The sequence below is a fragment of the Chanos chanos genome, chromosome 16 (genome assembly GCF_902362185.1).
Source record: "Chanos chanos chromosome 16, fChaCha1.1, whole genome shotgun sequence".
Taxonomy (NCBI): domain Eukaryota; kingdom Metazoa; phylum Chordata; class Actinopteri; order Gonorynchiformes; family Chanidae; genus Chanos; species Chanos chanos.
Genome location: NC_044510.1, coordinates 9,959,767 through 9,983,208, shown reverse-complemented (window position 1 = coordinate 9,983,208; position 23,442 = coordinate 9,959,767). Strand labels below are relative to the sequence as shown.

Here is a 23,442-nt window from a genome sequence, read left to right as displayed (position 1 = left end):
TCACATGTAAAATGATCAAAGAACAAAGCATCTTGGTAGTTACAACCAAAAAGCCCCACTTCCAAAAGGTGCATGCCTAGTTATTTTTTCCAGAGACAGTATCCTTTAAGAAAATAATAAAGGGGTTAGTACAACGAGTTAGGACAGCTTTTTGTTTTCATGAGGAGCATATATGAACTTTCACTCATTACCACAATCAAAAGTGGGCTAGAGTTGGACACTGTCCCCGCCCCTTTCAGAAGAGACCAGACAAATGTCCATGGTCCGGTCCAGTCCAGCCCAGTGCAGTTGATGGGAATAGGCCTGTTATAAAGCCTGGTCTATAACTGAACGGCTTAATGCTACAGAAATCTACTGCCTGTTAGTGACTCCTTTTTCCAGGGCCCTACGCCTCAACGTGAGCACAATGTGGGTGTGTAATTACATTTACCCAGAACAGCAAGTACAACTGCCAACATTATCTCAGACCTAGCATGAAGAGCAATCATACCTCAGATAGATCCATCAGTTAAGACATGTATGCCAAAGGCTGTTGTGTGAATTCATACAATACCAGTAAAGAGCAGAACTGGTTCTGTTATGGGGGATGCAAATGGTAAACATCGGACTGATGGTGGAACTTGCAAGTTGCAAACAGCCGTGGTATCGCAACTGCGGAATCACAAGTTAGCGACGTCGACGTGTTAAGGCTTTGATTCACGAGGACACAGTCAAAGATAAGCAGTACTCGGAACTTTAATTATGACCGCTCACCTAAAACACATTACATACCTACTCCACCAATGCAATAAAGATTTCTACCTGGTGCAGCTGCATGCTCAGATCAAAGGTCTCCCCCGCCCCCCCCATCGCAATGTCGACGGGAATGTGTGTGTGTGTGTTGTGTTCATGGGAATTTTTAATTGTCCTATTAGACAAGCAGGAACAGACTGAACTCTGGACTTCAGGTGGGGTGCAACCTACGGTTAAGACTCTGCGGATCAGATCCTCCATGCTCCACCTTGTTAGGTAAATACAATTCCAGTCAAATGACCCTTTTTTGAAGTGTAATCGCAGTGCCCCAGTCATCACAAGAGCCATTAAATAAATAAACCCTGAGACAACAACAAAAAAAACCCCAGGGCCCTCTGCTTTTAAGAGGGACAATGGAAACTCTAAATTCTTAAAAGAATCGCAAAAGCTCTTGATTTTTTCCATCTGTCTGAGACATTCCCAGCTGGACCAATTTGCCCCACGGAAGCCCTGCAGAATGGCAAGAGAATTCGCTTCATTAAAAAAGGCTTAAAACGTACACAGAATAACAAGGGCCTTTGTCCGGACAACCACCCTTGCTCTTTTGGTGGCATGGCACTTTAGACTGGGAGTTGGAGCTGTATTCAGACAGCAGATTTTTGACCAATGTTCCATTCAAACTCTCCTCTCTGACTACACACAGTTTGGTGGGAACCACCGTTACAAACCCACTGACGACATAACAGGTGTTCACGTCTCACCACACGACCGGCCCTGGCCTTGACCACGCCTGTGGGGCAGAAACCGGTCACTAAGAACGTTCTAGACTCGGCCTTGAACTACTCGGAAACCCCCTCAAGGCCTGTCCAGGCAGGTTGAGCCCCCCCTCTTTTTCCTTTCAGTTTCTTTTATTTTGCTACCGTCATGTTTCTCTCTCTTGCCTGCTCTATATGGTGAAAGAGAGAGCACACAGCTGTAACTCCTCACACATGCTGGGATTTCTAAACATTTCAGGGGATTTTTAAGGAGAATTTTCACAAAGCCCTTCTGGTCTCTGGTGCTGACTGATTAACCAAGATTTTCACCAGGACTAAGACCTGACACTGTGGATTGGATCAGTGGCAGGCTCCACATATACCATTTTGCTTCAGTGTGAGCAGCAGTTATTACAATCCTACTTAAAAAAAAAAAAAAAAAAAAAAAAGTTTATTTACACTATGTTTTGGGTGTGCTCAACACCACTCTTCTGTTTCACTTTAGCTATGCCTCGTAGAGAACCATAAGGTTAAAACAACGACACAAAATAATTTGTGTAGCTCCACCTAAATAGTCTCTGACAGGCAGCATCCGCACTGAGGCGAGCAATAACAATTACAGGTGATTTAACTGTTGAAATAAAGCCATGACCAACTCCTTACTTAAGGCAGGAGGAAGAAAAGACAATTAAATCTTCTCTACCACGTCGTGCCCCCATCATCTCAGGATTTCAATCAAAGGTACAACGGTTTGTGGAGACAAGGGACCCGCGGAACAAGAGAAACTAAGAAAACGTCCACGCAAAAAAGAGAGGCAGGATCACAAACACTCGCTTTCCCAACGGATGAGGAAGCTGCTGTTTGAATACAGAGAGGAATGTGTGCGAGTGAGACCAAAGTGCAAAGTGTTCTCCTTGTTTCACACCGTCCACGGTGACCAAAATGGTCACTCTTTGAACATGCAGCAAAAGACACGCAAGGACACCGAAGAAAAAAAAAAAATAAAAAAAAATAATAATATTCTTCAGAGTGAGTCTCTGAGAAAGTGAGATCCAGAACAAAGGTTGTACTGGCCTCTGAATATAGCTCCGAGTTACATTATAACACTTATGTTTTAAACTTACATAAGCCAACACGCTGGGGACTTGTTCTGTCTGCATCAGTGAAGCTGCATACATTTTGCAAGGCCAGTTTGTCTTTGGTGAACCATGCGGGCATGTGTTCCATCAATGATCGGTAAATATATTTGACAACAAAATGGTCCAGAGGGACTTGGTGCAACAGACAGGCTATTTGTGAAGCAAAGTTCAAATCTGAAAAGGAATTAGATTATGCCGAGCGCGATGATCAAATCAATTGATAACTGCTAAATAAGGCACAAAAAAAGGAAAGAAAGAAAGAAAGAAAAAGAAAGAAAGAAGAGGAAACAGACACGAGTCAGCTCTTATTTTCAACATGCAACAGGCCGCTGTGATCCTAACAGACTGGGGGGGAGGGTACAGGCTCAGTGACCTCTATTCATTAAATTTCCTTTTAACTACTATGGCGTTCCAGCACGTGGACTGCGCCAGGGAAAGGGTGGTGGGGGCACTGTCTGTCTGTAGTTGGATCTTTTTTCTTTTTTTTTGTTTTGGTCAAATAAACCTTGACGTACTACTGCATCCCGAAACAATGTTCCTCAATGCACATGTCCCCCCCCCCCCAAAACTGCAACCCCATATTGCTTACTTTTGAAAATCAGAGACGGTTTTGAGACTCACCATATGATTATATCAGGCTTACGCAAAGGTCTATCACTTAACACGGCTCGGGGATTAAACTCATAACTTCTCAAAGACCACAAAACCCCAGATGGAGAGAGTAGATGGTTCACTATGACATCTACACCTAACTGTGCAAACATGAACATGACATTTCTGAAATCTTTACTTTGTTATAAGGATAGGCGACGTTACACGTTATATAATGGAAAAGTACGGCATGTGTAACACTAACCGCAGGTTGAGCAGGTTACCGTGCTACGAACACATTCACACAGCACCTACTGATGAACGAGGTTACGTTCAATCACTGCTGTAATCTGTGTTCACCAACAACAGCAAACGACACACCATTAAAAAATGCATAGGTCAAGAAAAATCAAGTGACTTGTGTTGTATGCTTATTACAGTGGGCAACAGGGTCATTCTTACTAACTGTGATTCAACAGTAACCTAAAGTAGCCTAATCACGATATGAAAACTTCGACATAAGAAACCGAGCTTTTACGAATTCGATAATTGAAACTCCCACCTAGGTAATATCAGTCTCGCATCTGAAATAGTCACAAAAACACAACAGAAGTGGAGATAATAAAACCTGACTTAATTTAAACATTTTGCATCACTGAGCTATGCCAGCGCAGCCTCGAGAGACTAAGCGGAATCATTTAATGTTTACCGTTTAACCAGAACATTTCCTTTCAAGAGAAAAAAAAAACGTCAGAGGACATTATACGAGTGCGCTGGGTGGTAGAGGGTGCTGATAAGGTGCAATTTATCCCCCCCTCCCTAACAATTCGGGGAAAACGTGGCGCCCGAAAGTGTCTGCGCCATAATGTCGACATCGCCGAAAATTGCTCAATTAAGAAAATGAAGAAATTTGTCCATCTGGCGAACATCTACGTGTTCAGGAAACATTACACGATCCAAGCTATAACCATGTTTACGACCACAAGAACGCCACTGTGTAAGCAAATCTCGTTTAACTTCAAAACACAGCATTTAGGGTGGCTATGCAACAATATAAATACTTAATTTAAATATTAAATTCCATTATCATTACTATTAATGTGTCGGACTACACATTTCAACATGCAAGGTCAGTGATTTTGATGAACAAGGATTCATAGCGAAATGTGTTCAAGTACCCCCACACACTAAGCCTATGTAACTTACTAGCTGATTTTTTTTTTTTAAGTCACCTCTTTGCCATCGAAAACGCTTGCTTTACGGTATCACCGAATGGTTGTGTTGGCGCTACAAGCCACAGATACACGGTCGGATGATTTTGCAACCTTGATAGCCTGACCAGCTACGCCGCCTACTTTCACAGTTTATAACAAATGATAAGGAATAAATAACATGCAGAACGATTTACTATCCGGAATCAGACTTCTGCTCTTAAAGTTACATAACAAAAGTGTGCACTATTAAACAGAAAATTGGTGAAAAGCCTGTTTCAACGAAAGGATAGTTTCTTTGATTGCTTTGAATTATGAAGTTCCCTTGTACTGCTGAGTTTAAAGTAACAAAGAAAAAGGAGGAACCTACCACGTGATGAGGAGCCGAATCCGGGGGAATTTCACTATCAAATCCCAGCAGTTTGAAGAAATATTTCACAAATTCACTTAATAACAAACTGCTTGTTCCTATAACAGAATTGCCCTACTCGATAAAATCCGTCTCTCGTGCTTTCCGGTTACGGCAACTCCGTGCTGCTTTCGGAATCACGAAATGGGCGAAAGAACGGGTAGTTAGCTAAGGAACCGAATCGGCTTGCTTGCTTTGCTCACAAACACAACAAAAAATTCAGCATTTCTCCTCTTATTCCATTCGCTTTCCGGTGCGATGTGCCCCGTATTGTCACCAAACACGTTTCTTGAATAGATCTAATTGTATTTTATCCCGTTTTGTCCGTTTTTATTGTTGTTGTTTCAGGGGGAGCGACACTCGGAAAATGGCGGCTCCCTCCTCTCCCTCGGATTTCAAGTCTGACAAACAGAGAACCACTAGAACAGGGCATCGGCGGGAGACATTCCTCCTACTCACCGCTAGAGTGAATGGTTTACGTGAGGGCGGGGGATTCGGCCCCAACGTAAAAAAAGCAAAAAGGCCGCAAATACAAATTCTTCTTCGTGCACAGAGCCTGGCACGAACTACCGGGTAGCAGTTTATGGAAAAGAGATTCACTTTTTTCAACAGGGCGTCCAATTCAACACTCCATTTAATGGTAACGTTCAACCACATATAGAGGGATCTGGCTGCCTGTCTACCACTAGAGGGAACTCGACCTAGTTGAGCGGTGTTGTGCGGAAGCTCTTCACGTATACTCATATACGTCTCTACAGACACATCTTTGATTCATTGAAAAGATATGTTTCCTTCGACTGATACAGACAAAAGCATTTCTCTGTACCATCAAACGTAAAACTGAGAACACACGTCTTCAAACGTGGTGCAATACTCACATTCGAACATGTAATAAAGCCATTTAAAGCAGCAAGCTTATCAACCACCGTCAGTCAGTCTCGGACAAAGAAAACGTATCACCCAGTGAACTGAAACGCAGTTACGGAGCCAAATGATTTGGTGTCTTAATAAGCATTTTACACTACTCGTGCATAGCTGGGTATTCCACATAAAAGTTCCCTCGATCATTCTGATGATATGCGTTGAGCTGACGCGCCATCTGGCGTTCAGTGAAAGACAAACTCTTGGATTAAATTTTTGCCGATTGACTTGCGGCGGTAACGCTACAAAATATGACAAAATATGTCATCGGCAGTTCGCACGTATTGAAAATTTGTCAAAACACAGCAAACCATTTTTAACCACATCCAATATTAACTTCTCTCACCTTCGAAACATACTGTCCACGTCGATTGGTTGAAGGGCTTGAAATTGCATTCTTATTCCAAAATGTTTCTGCACAGGAAACTTCAAAAAGATGCAATCCATTTGATAAATGTCCAACCTACGGGTAGAGAACACAATCAAATTGAACATTCAAGACCTCACAGATAAGGAGATACATGATATTGAGTTCCTGTGTACAATAAGGTATTTTACAAGCTATACCATCTAATCTTTTCATCTTCACCGCACTTAACTGTTCTCCGAAAACCTGTGATCTCTAGAATTCATCTTCACTGTATTCCAATTGCGTTATTTGTAGAGATAAGACTAAAACTTCATCCGAACATCAAGTCTAAGGTTTGAAAATGCACGTGATTTACATTACATATGCTACAGAAACTCTTCAGGTAAATTCAAATACATTATATACAACGTCTATGCTCGTGCAATGTTCACTTTCTGCGGATTCTAAATAGTAACGCTTAAAAACAAAGGTTTAAACACGTTACTAGTCAGCTTTTAGCGTTATTGTCAGATTTGATGTGAGAAGTAAATTTCTTTAAGATATCTCATACATCCTTTAGTTGTCAATGCTGGGCAGATCTGTCTAGAGTAAAGCGGCATTTACCGAGTAGAGTAGCTAATATTAAGGTAAAAGTAACTAGCTCGTGCCTTTGTAACTGAACAAGGAACACATTTTTACTATCTGTCTACTTTCTATCATATTTACATCGTCACTAGGTTAATACTGAGGCCACAATTCAAATGATTTTCTCCTTCTTTGTCCTTTACATTCCTGTTCTATGATATAACTATCAAAAGTTTACCCTAACGAATACATAATTATTGTAATTTTTATTACACTGAAAACGTCTCCAAACTAGACAAAACCGATGATGCTACTTATTGGCTTTCGTCGTTAGCCATACAGCTAGCTACTTTAACGGCCTGATCACATAGGCTAGCTGTGCTAGCAAGTTGTCTTGTTAGCTTTCTTGTAGCTTATTATAACATATATAATTTTAAGCGTAAAATAAATGACATACACTTGTTCTCTACCCCGAGTTAACAGGTTTACATTTCTATTAACATACCCTCACATTTGTTTCATAAACACAGCCTTAAAAGTAGTTTTTATCAATTCACAAGTCTTCGGGTGCCCTAGGTTTTACTGTACGATTTACGTTACACCGAACGAAACAATTTTGGCCTGTTGACTGCAACCACAGTAAAGTAAATTTACTTTGTCATTATACGTAAGGTTCTCAAATCACTATGAAAAACAAACGACAAACTTCCTCGACTGTATATCTACCACTCGTCTGTGTAAATAGCGATGTTTTCCCAGAAAATTAAACGAAATTAACTGTATTTTACATGGATAGAGTGTAGAATTCATGTTCACTTACCTGCACAGATCAACCAGACTTGAACCGGAACTACCCTGTTGTCTCGAGCTGTGATTTGACAGTTCGGAAAAAGAAGGCGGCTGATTGGCTAATTTATATGTTATTTTGCACATATGGGCGTTCAATTGAAAGTGTATGAAATTAACTTTGAAATAGTTATTTCCATTCAGAGACTGTTATATTTCCAAGAATAAAGATTAAATGATCTTTAAACGCCGAGAAGTGCTTTATCCGTGCATTTTCCAAATTAGATATTATAACGTGTCTTCTCTGCCCCTATCTTTATCAACCACCTAAGCTACACGTTATTTACAAATAGCATCACCCTGTCCTTCTCAAAGATCCTTTCATTTAAAGGTTAAAAAACAGCTTTCCCCGTGCACTTTTGTAGTTTTAAGTGAAATGACAGTATCTAACCATCGTTTTTATAGTCGAGAGAACTCATTTTCATATTTTGAGGAATACTGGTTAAATTACTGGTGGGAAGGAGGACGTTGCTACGCTTCTTCGTGGCCACTGCCCTGTGCTTCTGTTTTAGAGTCCATTCTGTTTGAACCTTCACGTCGATATTGCTGCTTTGTCGATGGGAGAACTTTTAGGTGTTCTATCGTTCAACGTCAGTGAAAAGGCTCTTTTGTATTTACTCGCTGAGTAAACAAAAGTCTAAACAAAGAAATCTCACAAGAGCAGTCGTATCTGGTCTGGGTCACAGTCTAAGAAATAATCAGTTGAGATGCATTTGTTTGAATAACATTTTCAGCACGATTCGACTTACTTTCATGACTCACGGTCTTACTTTTATATACATGTTTATTGTCACCTGTGTAACAATATGCATATTGAGCACCATTAATCGTGCGCAATTTCGACCTGGCTTCAGTAATGATAGAGGACAGGCCTTGTGTAGTAGTTAAAAGAGGCTACCAGTTACACTAAAGTGTCACTTGGATCAGCTGAACTGGTTCAACCCAGTTCTCCATTCAGGCTTCCAGAAATTTGAAATTTAGGGCACAGAACTGTATTCTGATAATCTGTACATGGAGGTAGTCATTATGACAATAGATTACTGTAGGCGATGTAAAATTTTGAAACCATGAATTAGAAGCTGGAAAAGAACATAGCAGCATTTGGAAATATTTGGTATTACCATCATTTCTTCTCAATGAAGCCCTTCTGAATAAAGAGCAGTACAGTCCATAAAATGTATAAAATATCTGTAGACAATTAAGTGATACACCAAAGGAATATAGAACAGCAAGATCAGAAACCCTCCTGGTGCTTGACAACACACCACAAAAACATCCAAGTGATGGTGCTTTCAGAGCTTTGTTACCATACATTCTTCTAAACATCTTCTCAGGATCTAAGATGAACAGTTCTCATAAACAAGCTTACAGTAAATTATTTTTTCCTCTGAGCTGAAGATACTCGTTATCTGCTTTCTCTTGGAAGGTTCTCCATCTCTCAAACCCCTGGTGAGCTCGATTCTTTTTTACTTACTTGTATATCCCCGTTACGCCTTCTTTCTTAAGATGTTTCAAAAGTATGCTTGTAGGTCTCCCCCGAAAAATTAAAAAAAAAAAGTGCACAATGATTGGAAACAAGGAAGAGGAATCAGAAGACTCCAGGCTCTTACAGAGGTCTTTATTCATAGTAAATTATGATAAAAGAACATAAAAGGCCTAAGAATTAAGACAGGACATTTAATGAATGTCTGTGACTTTCTTTTCATTTTTGTCTTTTTTTTTTTTTTTTTTTTTCTCTATTATTATTTTCCGTTCACTCTCTGCTTCGTCCACTTCATGAGGTGTTCAGAGAACTGTGGGTCAAAGATGGTTCTGTGGAACAGGGTCTTCGATTGACCGCGTGTAAGGTTTGGCGGTGTTGAAGGGTTTCAAACAAAATGAACCAGTGAGAAGGGTGCGGGATAGGGACGACACTTCATCAGACCAATGAGAGCTAAGGCATGATGGAGAGATGGAGAGAGAGAGAGAGAGAGAGAGACAGAGAAAGGCTAGGAAGAAAAAGTGTAAGGAAGACGATGAAAACAACTTAAAAAAAAAAAAAAAAAGCACACACGAATGAAACAAATAAATGGTATGACAAAAAAAAAAAAAAAAGAAAAAAAAAAAAGGAGGAGGTACTGTATTAGCAGCAGTTTGTTTTTCCTTTTATTCTTCTTCTTCCCGTCTTCCTCTTTATTTACTTATTTATTTATTTTTGTTTGTTTGTTTTCACAACTGGAGCCTCAGGGCTGAGTCCAGGATGGTTGGCATGGTTTCTAAGTTAAGTCCAGAGATGGAAAAGTGTGATGTGTGTATGTGTTGTTGTTGTTGTTGTTGTTACAGGACCTCGTCGCTCTCCGTGGTGTGGAGCTGTGTGTCGTCTGCGTCTGTCATACTGCTCTCCTGTGATTCCTCCACCTCCGCTATGGAGGACCACAAAGAAGGGTTCAGTCATTACTCATAATTCTAACAGAACATACTGGGAAAAAAAATTCCATTTTTAGGCAACAGCTTTAGTTCGGGAAATAAAAAGATTTTTAGACTAATGTGGATTTACTCAAAACGAACGCCAGCCTTCAGCTTGAGCAGAAGGTAGAGAGGTCTAGTAATAGTGGTACATGCTTACTTGAAAAGAAGGGGTAGTCGTCGGGGGTGACGGGCTCCTCGTCGTCAGGGAGGTATCGCTTGTCTATGGCCTCTTTAATCTGATTGTTTGCCCCTTTGGGGTCCAGGTCCATAGCCCAGGAGAAGTTCATTAAGGCCAAATGTGTTTGGCCGAGTTTCTTATATACCTGAGGGAAAGCAGAGTGGGTCGACCAGAATATACTATTAATAAGTGTTTTCCCTTCAGTTCATTTCTAATGTCTTCAGCATTTTTAGTATTTCCTCAGCGCTGACACACAACCCCGATTCAGCTCATCGAGGACTTGTTTAGCTTTGAGTGTGCTAGAGCTGAACGAAACAAAAATGTTGAAGCCTCCAGGAACAGACGGGGAAACTCTAACTGATCAGAACAAATATACTTAGCTCACTCAAACCATGCTCCAACCATATTTATATGAAAATAAATAAATAAATAAAAATCCAGAACTGTGGTTATAGTTGTGTGATATGTACCAGAGGGAAGTTCATTCAGTCTATTCTTCAAATAGACTCTTAAAGGGTAGATTATGAGGGATAAAGAGTAATATATACCATTACAGGCTAAACATCTGAAACAATATATGTTATATGTGGTGTGTGTGAGTATATATATATATATATATATATATATATATATATATATATATATACACACACACACATATATATATACAGAGTGTATATGTATGTGTGTGTGTGTGTGTGTGTGTAAAATGGAAAAAAAAAATGATGTCACATCTTAACGTTATCAAATATTTATTTATTAAATAAACAGCGTAGTAATAATTTATATTCTATGTCTTATATTCTATTTATATTTATATAGTTCTGAAGGTGGTCACACCGGCGACCAGTGTGATTTTTAATTGTCTGGAGAGCACACACACACACACACCCCTATATCCTAAGTGAAATAAATAAATGAATAACACCTCTATCAATAACTATGAGGAGAATAAGCAGCAGTGGCTCAGTGATGTGCAGCTGGCTCTGAGGAACCCTGATAAAGATTATACGCAAGACACACAAGAGATGAGTGACAACAGAAAACAAACAAAACAGTCCACAGATCCACTTACCTTTCCTATTAAAAAGTAAACAAGGGACTCTTTGGGCACTATTTGTTTCAGCTCCTCAAGTTCCTGCAGAGCAGCCTGCGACAAGATTTTCAAATTTTACAAGTCTGTCTATAAAACACTACTGAAAACAATACAAACAAGCTATAAAAACCTTTAACCAAGATATATCAGCTTACATGTAGACCTTATGTCTTCTCCACCCATATAAGTTATATAGATAGATACATAGATTCACAGGCAGACATAAATAAATAGATAGATCTATCTATAGCTAGATGGATCAGATAGTGCTATGTCGTTAAATTCCCAGTTGAAAGCAATACACACCTTATACTTTTCATTGGCAAAGAGGATGGAGGCCCTGTGGAATTTGCATAGCGGGTTCTTGGGGTCGATGTTGATTGCTCTCGTCAGTGTCTCTAATGCATGCTCAGACTTCTTCAGTGCGTGCTGTACCTATAAAAAGAGAAAACATTTCCCAACAAAAGAGTTAGATCACCACAGATAGAACAGGATGGTTTAAAAAAAAAAAAAAAAAAAAAAAAAGACATCCTTTAAGTTTTTCTTCGCTTAAAACATTCCTTTCTACTTTCTTTTGCTCCTTTTCAGAACTGTGAACTGGTTTTAAAGGACCCACCATGGTAAAAATTCAGAGGCCGTGCTATAAGAACACAGCATTACTCTTGCCCTATAGCTTGACCTATGACACCACTGTGACCACACGGGTCCAAAGCCACTACTACTATAAGCACGAAGAGCATACATACATAACATATGAATATGCGGGCATTATGGACAGACCGATATACTGCATTGTTTTCGTCTGCCAACACAAAGCTTCGACTGAGTTACTGCTATCGGAATAGAGTCTGGAGAAAACGAGAGGAAGTGGGTTTGCAGAGCATTATTTGATGAGGCATGTGACGACGATTACGGCAAAACACTGAAATCCTTAACAGTCCAGACATGTATCTGGCACTATCCACTCTGTTTTGTCGCAGTGAACACGGTTATTTGTGTGAACAAAGTTCTGGGCCTGTTATCTACACCACAGGGTCGAATGGACACTCACCACTCCTATGTGACAGAGCAGCACGGAACTTTGAGGGTTGATGCTCAGGGCCTTCTTGAAGTGGATTTCGGCCAAATTAAACTTCTCTTGCTTGTAGTAAATCATTCCCAGACCGTACCTGGAGTAATGGCAGGTTAACTCATCACTACACGGCTTCACTTGCAAAGCTATCGACAGCATGTCATCTTACTGCAGCAATTAGATTTGATTGTAATGAGTAAACCTATATTATTAGAGCGGTTTAATTTTTGCTCATCAAGGATAATAGCGCTGGCAAAGGCGTTTTCCTTCAGCGAGCCGGTTACGCCGTTCTGTTCGGAAGCTGGCTAACGCGTTTCGGGCTTACCAGGCGTTGTAGTGGCGTGTGTTGAGGCGAATGGCGTTGCGGAAGCAGCCCAGGGCTTTCTCCAGCTCCTCGGTGAGCACCAGCTCGTGGCCCAGCAGTGTGTAGGCATAGGCAAAGCTAGGGTCCACTTGGATGGCCCGCGTAAAAAACTTAATGGCTATGTCGTGTTCCCGCTGGAGGCTGAAACAGTTCCCAGCCACACACCAGGGCTGTGGACGAAGAAGAGGAGAGAATCAGACAGAGGAAAGAAGAAGAAGAAGAAGAAGAAGAAGAAGAAGAAGAAGAAGAAAACACAGAGAAAGAAAGAGAGATTACGTTCAGTGTAATAAGACAAAAAGGTTGGTACCAGAAGAGGTGTAAAGCAAACAGGGTTGCTAGGTTAACTGGCTCAACAATTAACTACACCGACATCTTTTTACCAATAAACTCACTCATTCTAAGCAGCATCTCAAATGCTGTATTTTCTAAACATCAAAATGTTACTTGGCTGCATAAAAACGCTCAGACACACTACATACCAATGCAGAATGTGAAAATGAAAAACAGATGGCAGAGAGAGAGAGGCCCTTTTTATGTTTTATGCATCTCATACTGAGAGGCTAACCTCTGGTGAATTCTTGTCCATGTCGGTGAGATCTTTGGACAGGGCCGAGAGTGCCACGTCCTTCTGGAGATGCCACAGTGTTGTGGAGTAGATCTCCATGCCCTCCACCCGATAGCTCTCAATACGTCGCACTTCAGAGAAGATTCTCTCGGCCTGATGGAGGGTGATGCAGAGGTAATGGATGGAACACATTTACATATAATTAATGACCAATGAAGACAGCTTAATGATGCATAGATCAAGAGTGAGCACAGGGAGACCCTCCAAGTTGGTCATGGATCAACCCTGGCTTAATGTCTAATGGTTTATTTAGATATGCAATTTAACCAGGCTTCCTTTTACCATCAGAGCTCAATATCACAATTCTGTACAATTCAGGAATGTCATGAAAGTAAAACATTCAAGAGATTAAAAATCCGCAAATAAAACAATGGGACACTCTGGCGGACTGGACCAAGAGGAACCCTAGCTGCGTGGTTTTCGATCGTTTCAGCGTTAGCTACGCTAACGGTCACCGAAGCGGGTACCTGCATGTATTCGGCCAGCTCAAAGTGAGCCCTGCCGATCTGGCCCAGGACCCAGCCTGTGTTGTAGTGGTGAGAGGGGAGCTGACTCAAGATGCTGATGGCCTCTTTGCAGTTGTAAGAGCAGAGAGCAAGGTAGCCCTTCCCAATGTCCCGCATCAACGCCATTAGCCCGTCTGAAACAGAAAATGAGTTTACAGTCTGAGTTCAATGTTGATAAATTACATGCCAATGAGCATACTTTAAATACGTCTACACGGTGGTTCTCAAACTGGGGGGGCGTGAGGACCTCGCAAGTGTGGCGTGTGGTCACGGACCTCACACCTGCGAAATGCAAGGGGCATACGGCTTCGCAAGCGGGCTATCTCTAAAGCTAGCATTGCAATCGCCCATTGAATAGCCAACTGAGCAATAGCCCCTTGCCTTTATTATATATGTATTCATATTACAATCACAACACAGACACATACGCTCATAAACAGATCAACCAAAATCATCACTCCCAATTTGGGAAGCATAGGCTAGCATACTAAGGATACATTTTTTTAAAGCGGGAGAAAAGTGCTGCTCTGACTGATGGCTTGCTAGCCAGCCAATTTGTTCAACGTTCTTCATTTGTTTGTCTTGCTGACTCCACGCTAGAGTAAGACTGCAGCTAACTGTTGCTTGGGTTTCTTACATACCCGCGGCAGCCTTCTGTAGTGTAAAGGCTTGAAACTGGGTAGAGCCGATGCTGCCTTTCCCTTCCGACATTGAGGAGTCCAGCTTGAGAATCTCGATGCTTTCGTTCAGGTTGGAGGGCGTGATTCCTCCCTTCCCTGTTTTTGGCTTGGTTTTCCGGTTGGGGATCTTGGTGGGGAACTTCATTTTCAGCTTCTTGCTATTCTCCTGTTGAGCAGGACAGATGGAAAAAGGATGAATTCAGGAGTATGCCCTCTGAACATAATTCAACTCAAATGCATATTCCCAGACAAAAAAAATGCAAACAGTGTAGTGTCTAGAGTGACTAGTTCTGTCATTTGAGTTAAAAAATCAAACAAACAAAAAAAAAAGAAGCAAACCAACAACGCCCGGTAAATCTGTTTACTCATACTTGACAGAGACAGAGTGTGTGCTAGTTCAATGTTTGTAGTGGGATGATTTATTCAAACTTGTAAGTGAGGTGGTCCTACCTTGGCAGTGGAGCTGGCACTGGTGAAGAGTCTGGAGCTCCGTCGAGGCTGCACGTTGGGTGGAGCAGCGATGGTGGGGCTCAGCACTTGCGGTGTGGTACTGGACAGAAAAAAGAAAAAAAAACTTCATCAGTTCGGCTATTATTTGACATATTTTTAAAATATAAACAGTTTATTTGTGGACATAACAGTACCATTAAGCATTGTCCACATACAGCATACTGAATAGTGACTTATTATCCATCAGATATAATGAGTGTATTTTCAGGACCAAACAAGATCCATTAGATATAAAGCTGTTTGTTTTGAGACGGCATGCTCACTGAGGCAGTACACACCTGGTCTGTGGGGCAGTGGTCTGTGTCTGGTTGAAGGGGATTGGAATGACCTCTCTGCTGTTCCCACTCTGTGCAAACACTGACTTTGTCCCCACTTGGCTGATTCTGGAGACAGTCTAACACACACAAAAAAAAAACCACTCATTTTTAAACAGTCAAGTAAGTCTATTGTGTCTTTAATCAGTCGTGTGGAGCCTGGGCAGACGCTCAGTATGAATGTTCGGTAAACATTTATAACACGCATGTCTCCAGCGGTCTACATATCTGAGACCTGGAGTACCTCTGAAGACTAAGAACTCAGTGGTCTATGAAACACAAGCAAGCTGACCTTCTTTGGTGGGCCTGCTGGAGGGGGTGGTTCCATCCCTGAGCCGCTGTGACTGTAGTTCTGCAAGTATGAGGGGTCTCCTGGACTGGGCTCCAAAGGCAAGACTCCAAAGCTACAAATTTCGGAAGAAGAACAAGAAGAAGAAGAGGAAGAGGAATAAGAAGAGGAAGAAGAAAAAAGAAAGGGTCAAAACGACACACACATTAATTGACTGAAACTCGGTTGAGTCCTTCTTTAGCGAACTGTCAGGCTTCTCCAGTGAAAAAAAACACCATTAGCAGAAGAGGTTCATAGACAAGGTCGTTGATTCTAGTAATCCCCATCATGTCCAGGGAGCCCAACAAATATAGAGCTGGCTGAAGATGTCAAATAACCACATTTCACCATAAACAACATACAACAGCCTTGAGACAAACAAAAAACAACAAAGAACACAACAATAGCATAAGAACACAAAGCTGTGTGCTTTCTTTCTTTTCTTTTCTTTTTGTATAAACATGAAAAAATTTTGCTCTCCTAGCTCTTAAATGATGTGATAAAAGATCTGCAAGGACCAAGAAAAAAAAGAATATGATCAAATGGTAAACACGTACATGGAAAACAATATAACTAACTATATATATATATATATATATATATATACACATATATATTTGTGAGAGATGTTGGCTTTCACTCTGTACACATTAAAACACGCAGAATTAAGATTCCAGTGACTGTGCTCTTATGTTTGCCCTGTTTGACAATTTGGCTCTTAGCACCTTAGACAGACTTTTTTCCCCTCTTTATTCTTTTTGCCTTGATGTGTTGGGAATTAGCAATGTTAAGGAACAATCTATGCTCTGTAGGCAAAGGACAGTAAAAAAAACACGTTTAGCTCTTAGTTGCCGCAACGATGGGCCTAGTTCAGAAACAACGTTTGCGTGAAATTGTACATTTACCTCGAGACCTCGGATTTCAATGAAGTGAGACTAGAAACTGGTAACTGGAAAAAAAAAACATATTTTTATCCCTCCAAATACGCCACTCAGAGTCCTACAGACTACGGCATGTCAGCAGCTGTCCCCGCCCCTCTCAGATAACCACAGACGACGTGCAGATTCACAAAGAGCACATTACAAACTTATTAGAAAGTTCTGGAACAGCGGGCAGCGGCCCGTACCTCGGCGTGATGGGGCTGAGGGTTGCCGGCCCACCCAGTAGACTGCGTCCGCTCTTGGGTTTGTTTTGGACCTGTTTGGACAGGAGCGAACCGCCCGTGCCCAGTGGCGCCACGTCGGGCGAGATTACCGAGGAGTCGATGTACGACATGGAGGAGTCCGTGCTCATGTTGAAGTATTTGGAGTTTGAAGACTCTAGATTTAGCCTGTTTAGTTCCTTTAAACAAAAAGGATGAGCATGATCAAACGGTGAGCGTGACATGTTAAATATATGCTCCATTAACATTACAACAAGCGTGACTATGCCAGTACATTCAACCAATATGATAGGAGCACTCATCTTTCCTGTTAAGTCTTCCTCTTATACACCACGTAACCAATGATTTATGTGTGGCCAGTCACTGCGCCTTCTGGCACTATGAACTGGGTAATGTTATCAGGTGTCAAAAAGAAGAGCAGCACCCTCTCTGACTTCAACTGCTTATAACGACACAGGCACAAGACTAACAACGCCTGTCATTTAGCTTTACCTACACTCAGTTGACTCGCTGCGGAAAGCCTCCGCTTCACAAATGCTAGTATGCATTCTTGCTGTCCACTCACGTATGCATTTGAAAAGCGAAGTTAATGGTGTATTCTAATGAACTCTAATTCAACTCGTTTTGCTCAACACGTTCCAAAAGAGCCGTTATGACGAGAGAGAGTCAGTCAGTCAGAGCGGGCTAGAGATGTACCAGAGTGTCTTGCGGTGTCTCCATGAGGACAGTGTCGACCTGTCGGTGGGGCATGTTGTGGCTGGGGGTGTGGGCGGGGCTGACAGGAGGTGGGGGGACGCCTACGCTGTTCCCTCCGGTTAAACTCTGCGGGGAAGTCAGTTTGAAGATCTGTTCGGGGTCTGGCCGCTCGCCTTTTCGTAACGCAAAGAAAAAAAACCACGACTGAGTTAAAACCTTAGATTAGACACCTTATTAAATACACAATGAGGATAATATTCATTCATTTTTCTGGTATAGCATGAAATTGCGAAAAACAATAGAGTCTTGCGAGTTCTGACTTCATTTATATAGCGCAGATTAAAAAATGGCACAGGAAAGATTAACATAACACAGGGCAGGACAAACTAATCAAATGATGATCTATTTAACCACTCCCCCCCCCCCCCCCCCCCCCCCCAACAAAAAAAACGAAGTGGACAATAAACTCACCAATCTGACAGAGCGACTCGAAAGGAGACCAGAGGAAAGGATACAAACTCAAGCTCTTCTGATAACATTCTGAGCCTTTTGCCAAGCGATCTGTTTTGCTGCATGACAGAGAGAGTAGGGTTAGCTTTGTGGCACAGGCTGGGACCGGTATCAAAAAAAACAAAACAAAACAAAAAACTCCGCATGACTTTCACTCAGAAAATAAGGATAAACTGAGCACACACATCTGAAAACTGTACCCCGGGGCCGTGTCAAATCTGAATCATTGCGTGAAATGCGAATTAAAACTGCTCGCTACAATCGGTTCTGCATCTCCAATACTATAATACTATCTGCTATTCCTTTTAAGCATTTCTTTTAAAACTGTGCTATTCAGTCCACCAAGACCAGAATAGTCTCTTTTCAGGTGTGATGTGCTCAGAGGATCCTCCTATTTGCACACATGACATAAATGTTAGAGTAAATGTATGGGATTTAACTGTAGGTATTTAACTGTATGGGAGAGGTACGTCAGCTACCCTTTTGCCCAATACTACACACTGATGTGAAAAGGCATAGGGATTCTGAGAGCAGATTTTATGTGATTTTATTTAAGGGAATGGGGAAGGGAATAGGTAGGGATATTATGAGTGATAGAGTTTGAACAATCGGGTTTTGGTCCATAAACCCTTAGCAAACAGCCTTTATTCCATAAAACCTGAATGCGGCAGCGCCGCGGAGTGAAGCTATTTTAGCAGTAACTGAGTGAGAGCGCCAGACTGTCGTCCTACCAGTAGATTTGCCCTAACAGTGCCAGTGTGAAGCAGGCAGAGTCGCCAAATTCGGTCACAATGTCGTCCTGGCTCTTCTGTTTGTTCAGAACTCCACCCGTCAGGATCTGCTCTCCTTCTGCCAGCCTGAAGGGGGAAAAAAAAAAATCAGCCCATTCAACACTCACACATGTAGAGCAAAACCAAGCAGGTGTTCTAAACCCTTCAGCATTTTAAATATGCGTGTGTGTGTGTGTGTGTATACACACATACATACTTGTGTGTGTGTGTGTGTATATATATATAAATGCACAAAAATATCCTACTAACTGCCTATCGGGGATACAAATGTGTCTGAGGAGCGCATTCTGTGCCTATCTTGTCTCTTTTTAACAGAAAAACATGATTAATTGATTATAACTATTATCAGCAACAGTTTTGTTTCCCCTAATGTATCAAAGGACTCCTTACTCTGCATGCTAGCCCTGCTTTAATAAGCTTTCTTGCAAACAGCACCTCCCTGTATCTGTGGCTTGTTTGGTTTGCTGCTGTAAGAAAAAATGAAAGTAAGGTGGTCAGTGTCCGTACTTGCTAAGCTCCACGCAGCACTTGGCGAGCAGGTATTTGCACTGTGGTGTTGTGCAGCTGTGGCCTTTGAGGAGATGGTAAGCCTTATACGCCTTCCCCGAGCGGTAGTAGCACGTGGCCAGCAAGAAGAGCGCCTCTTCCGAGTGCACTGACGAGAGGGGAGAAAGGTGAGAACGTTAGATTAATGATGAGTGAGATACCCAACCCCCCAACCATTTCCTCTCCAGTGTGGAATGTCCGATTCACCGAGACGTGTTTCAGGTCTCTGCCTTGCATGGCTGCCATTTCAGCTGAGGTGGGCAATGCTAACACATGCTTCCTCTGAAACACATTATGGCAGCATCTTTTCACACAGCGATCACAGCCAACTTATGAAACGCGCTCGGAGGACAGGCACAGGCATAGAGGACTATCATTGCTATGTGTGTGTGATGATGGCGGTAATTACGCTGATGCCTGACTGACTTCAACCGCTAAGGTCGATGAGGGAGGAGAGTGAGACCCTGACCACACAAGAGAATGTAGCAAACTGGGTTCCCGTACTTTAATCTGATGCTTTAATCAGGTGCTCCAATCAAGGGTGGCCTGAGACAATCACGCATTTATCAACATCTCATTTTCTCTGAGGTGGGAGCCAGCCTGTTTTTCTTTAGCACTGACATCAACACATTTCAGGTGAGGTTTGACAGAACATATTACAGATGGTGTTTAAAAGGATGCCAGCGCTCTGTGACGCAAAGACAGGGAACAAACTGTACCTTGACCCAGCCTCCAATAATGCGGTGAAATTTTGACTTTAAATGGTCGATGGCAATATTGATAACTGGGAGGCATCACTTGCCTTAGGTTGGCATGGTACTGGCATGTAAAGATACCAATCTCGTAAATTCATTAGTCATAGCTATGCACACTGATATCATTCAATCATTCAGCTTTTTGACGCTAATGTTGAATGTTATGGAGCACAAGGGTAAAATGGCTCTTGTAGGTCTTACAGCACTAAAACAATCACGACACTATTAAGAATTGCATGATTACCTTCAGCATAGAGTCTCTCTGCCAGGAAGACAGCATCACGGTAGGCATAGTGGTTTAAAGCATGCCAGACAGCCGCCTATAGACAAACACAGAACAGAATCAATGTCCTCTTCGTGCAAGGTTTTCTCAAGCCTTACTATTGAGAGATGGAAAAAAAAAGTCTGTTATAACGGCTGCGACAAGATGGGAAATAAATCTCACTTCCATTAGCTGGCGGGGCAATCAAATAAAGCACGGTCTTGATTACATCTTTCATAAGACGGGATATGAACGGCATCGCCGACTGAGATGTTGTTAGCGCGACATTTTTGAGATCTGTGATGTCGGTAATTAGCGAGCAGATGAAGCAAATGCAATAAGAACAAATGCCATCCTAGCCACAGAGCCCCCAAAACTGAAAATAGGTGGTTAACAATTGAAGTTTATGTAACAAAAAAACACAACCTTTTATGGCAAACGTAAACTCGAAAGATGGTCTCGCTTTGAGCTGACAGTAGCTAATCAGAGGGTCAGGGAATTCAGAGGCTGCTTTGATTGATTCTGTCAGTATCTGCCCTGTAACCTAGGATTTCTGGAGCACTAAGAAAGGCAATGTCATGAACTCACATTAACAGATATTCTGATGATGACAAGGCAGTTGTCTACATGTAGGCTGCCCCAATTGCTGCGAGACAGTAATCTATATATACAACCTTATTTGAACAGCTGCATTAGATGTGCACATCAATCGTCATCTGTTTTTTTGCTTGCCGACTAACAATACATCAAACACACTGGATAGACAACTGTACAAATAAAGCTGGCAGACAGACAATTACCAATTTATCTTTATCTTCATTGCAATAATTCAGAGGTTACTTCAGAGTAAGGTAACGGTCAAGTATAAACAAACGACTTACTACATAGTTAGTGAGGTAAACGGAGGGTGGTTGCATGGATTTCGGGGCAAATGATTGCCACAAGAGCGTGGTTTGATGAGGGTGAAAAGCCAAAGTGTTGGGGCTTATTGATGTATCAGTATTTGCAAACAAACGTCAACACTGATTACCTGGCCGTGTAGCTAACTAGCAATCCACCAAGCTAGCTAGTTCAGGTTAACTGCCATTAGCCAAACTAGACAGTTAGCATTAGCTACACAGTGTTGGTACATTTCCAACTAATAAGACATTGGTTTATCTTAAAAGCTCTTTTGACGGCATGATTCCACGTCAAGGCGGCATACCAAACTGCTAAAAAGCGGATACGTTTACCGGGAATTTAGCATTTGGTTTTAATGCGGTAGCAGGTTAGGCCGGAAAATGTAAGCTAGGGCCCCGTTGTTGGAGTATTGGATCTCACCCAGAGCGAAGTATGAGTTCAGCCAGGGATAAAAGTCGCCACTTTCACGTGTGACAGTGAAGCAATAATTTAGAATTTGATTTCATTACCTGAACAGGTTCCTGCAACACCGTCATCCCGTAACCAAGCTCCTTCTCTTCCCCTTTTGGTTTCCCTCTTTCTTCTATTCTTTTCTTAGTTCAGTATCCAGGCCAGAAGTAGCTAGCTTCGAAGATTTGAACATACCAACCGTTATCGGGTAACGCCGAAAACTTCCGGAGGTGCCCGATTCAAATAAATTCCTTACGAAGTAAGCCGATAGTTGGCGGAAATGATCGAGCAAGCAAAAGAACTTTAAATCAATCAATCTATCTATCTATCAATCTATCTATCTATCTATCTATCTATCTATCTATCTATCTATCTATCTATCTATTTTCCACATAATTATGGCCTACATCACATTGTAATTCTCATTTCAATAAATACCATTTATGTTTTATTTTAGTAAAATTAGCTAAAAATTTGCACGATTCTAAGTTAGCAGTTCGGGCGTTCAGTGAATTGAAATATTTCACTTATCAAATAATTTTAAAAATCACTGGATTTAATGAAGCCGGCTAAGTGTGGCTAAATAGTTCCAGCTTTCGGGTTATGTGAAACTGAAAGCATGGTATTTTGTTTATAGCCATGTTTGGCAAGAAACTTGCTGTTAAAAGAAGCCGAGAGCTTCGAGAAAATTTGCGCGGTGAGCCGACCTCCCAATTTGTCAACCAAGAGATTAGCTGAGTTTAACAGGCCCATTGATAGCAACGCCTCTGACATGTTTATCTTTAACAGTTACACGGAGGTATCGGTATGTTACAACATCTGCTTCCACAGCATGTAACAAGTGCATGTTGGATGAAGTTGCTAGATCTGTCAGAAAGAAAAAAAAAAGAGTTCAATATAATGAATAAGCGTAATAAACACGGAAAAGGATCAATGGACTGTATTGGACTTTTAATCATAAATTCTCTCCGTTTATGCGGACCCCTAACGACAAAAAAATCCTTCCGTGAAGAGCGGCTCCATAGAGTTATGTTCTCAGCCTCCTAAACAATGCAAAGTGCAGTGAAACCACTAGATGGCGGTGTTTCCAGTTATACGTCGGTTTCCATGGCAGAGCAGCTTTCAATAATTGAGAAGCCAACCGTGCCCTTTTGCAGAGGTCACTTAATCCTTCCCTGCTTGGTCATGCAAACAACATAAACATACAATTTTTAAATGCCGTTATCATTTATTAATGTGATGAGTCATTCCACACTGCTGTTGAGACTGACCTTCTCTGCGTATGTATATATGTGGGTTTGTGTGTTTGTGGGTGAATGGAATTTCATATCACTGTCCTAGAGAGTAGATGATTTGTTGTTTTTTAACGGGGGGTTACCACTGGTCACCACTGTATAGAGTATATAGGGGGATGGCATGTTAACAAGGGGGATGCATATTGGTCATTCTACTAACAAGGGGGATGGCATCTCCCCTCATCCCCTTAGAAATCGTCTACTGTTCCTAGAGGGTCAGACAATTAGGTGAAGCTCAAATATGTGAAATATCTAACAAAAAAAGAAAATCCACATTTTGACAGGGGGAAAGGTTTCATACCATGTCTTATACTGTATCAGCAGCACACTGGGACTATAAAAAGTATTAGCTATTTTGTAACAGTGATAAAACAGCAGCGTGTTCCTAGAGAGCTTTACACACATCTTAACTTTCA

General features: G+C 41.5%; 2 protein-coding genes across 5 annotated transcripts in view; both read right to left on the bottom strand.

Moving 5' to 3' along the window:
- Positions 1-5,164, bottom strand: part of kansl1b (KAT8 regulatory NSL complex subunit 1b) — a 44,010-nt gene extending 38,846 nt beyond the window's left edge. For both annotated transcript variants that reach the window (XM_030793716.1, XM_030793717.1), the window contains exon 1: positions 4,799-5,164. The gene's annotated coding sequence lies outside the window, so the exon portion shown is untranslated. The remainder of the gene's footprint in view (positions 1-4,798) is intronic.
- A 4,576-nt stretch (positions 5,165-9,740) lies between these two features.
- Positions 9,741-21,890, bottom strand: cdc27 (cell division cycle 27). 3 transcript variants are annotated; one of them, XM_030793529.1, is made up of 20 exons: positions 21,791-21,890; positions 20,364-20,439; positions 19,326-19,473; positions 18,759-18,884; positions 17,989-18,086; positions 17,518-17,690; positions 16,786-17,000; positions 15,624-15,735; positions 15,567-15,584; positions 15,296-15,411; positions 14,958-15,057; positions 14,469-14,673; positions 13,789-13,961; positions 13,262-13,414; positions 12,658-12,866; positions 12,312-12,429; positions 11,567-11,695; positions 11,240-11,314; positions 10,164-10,309; positions 9,741-9,951 (listed from the first exon to the last, which is right to left on the bottom strand). In XM_030793529.1, the coding sequence occupies exons 1-20, from the start codon at positions 21,815-21,817 to the stop codon at positions 9,855-9,857; spliced, it is 2,514 nt and encodes an 837-aa protein (XP_030649389.1). In that variant the 5' UTR covers positions 21,818-21,890; the 3' UTR covers positions 9,741-9,854. The 3 variants fall into 3 exon arrangements, with proteins under 3 accessions (XP_030649389.1, XP_030649387.1, XP_030649388.1); XM_030793527.1 differs by lacking the exon at positions 15,567-15,584 and having other exon boundaries at positions 9,741-9,940; positions 10,144-10,309; XM_030793528.1 differs by lacking the exon at positions 15,567-15,584.
- Positions 21,891-23,442: the final 1,552 nt, after the last annotated feature.

Bases quoted from the DNA above. Each gene is read 5' to 3' on its own strand.
- cdc27 (XM_030793529.1), bottom strand. From the start codon at position 21,817: ATGACGGTGTTGCAGGAACCTGTTCAG. The intron at 20,440-21,790 runs GTAATGAAATCA...GTTTGTCTATAG, and splicing joins TGTTGCAGGAACCTGTTCAG to GCGGCTGTCTGGCATGCTTT. The intron at 13,415-13,788 runs GTACCCGCTTCG...ACCCTCCATCAG, and splicing joins AGCTGGCCGAATACATGCAG to GCCGAGAGAATCTTCTCTGA.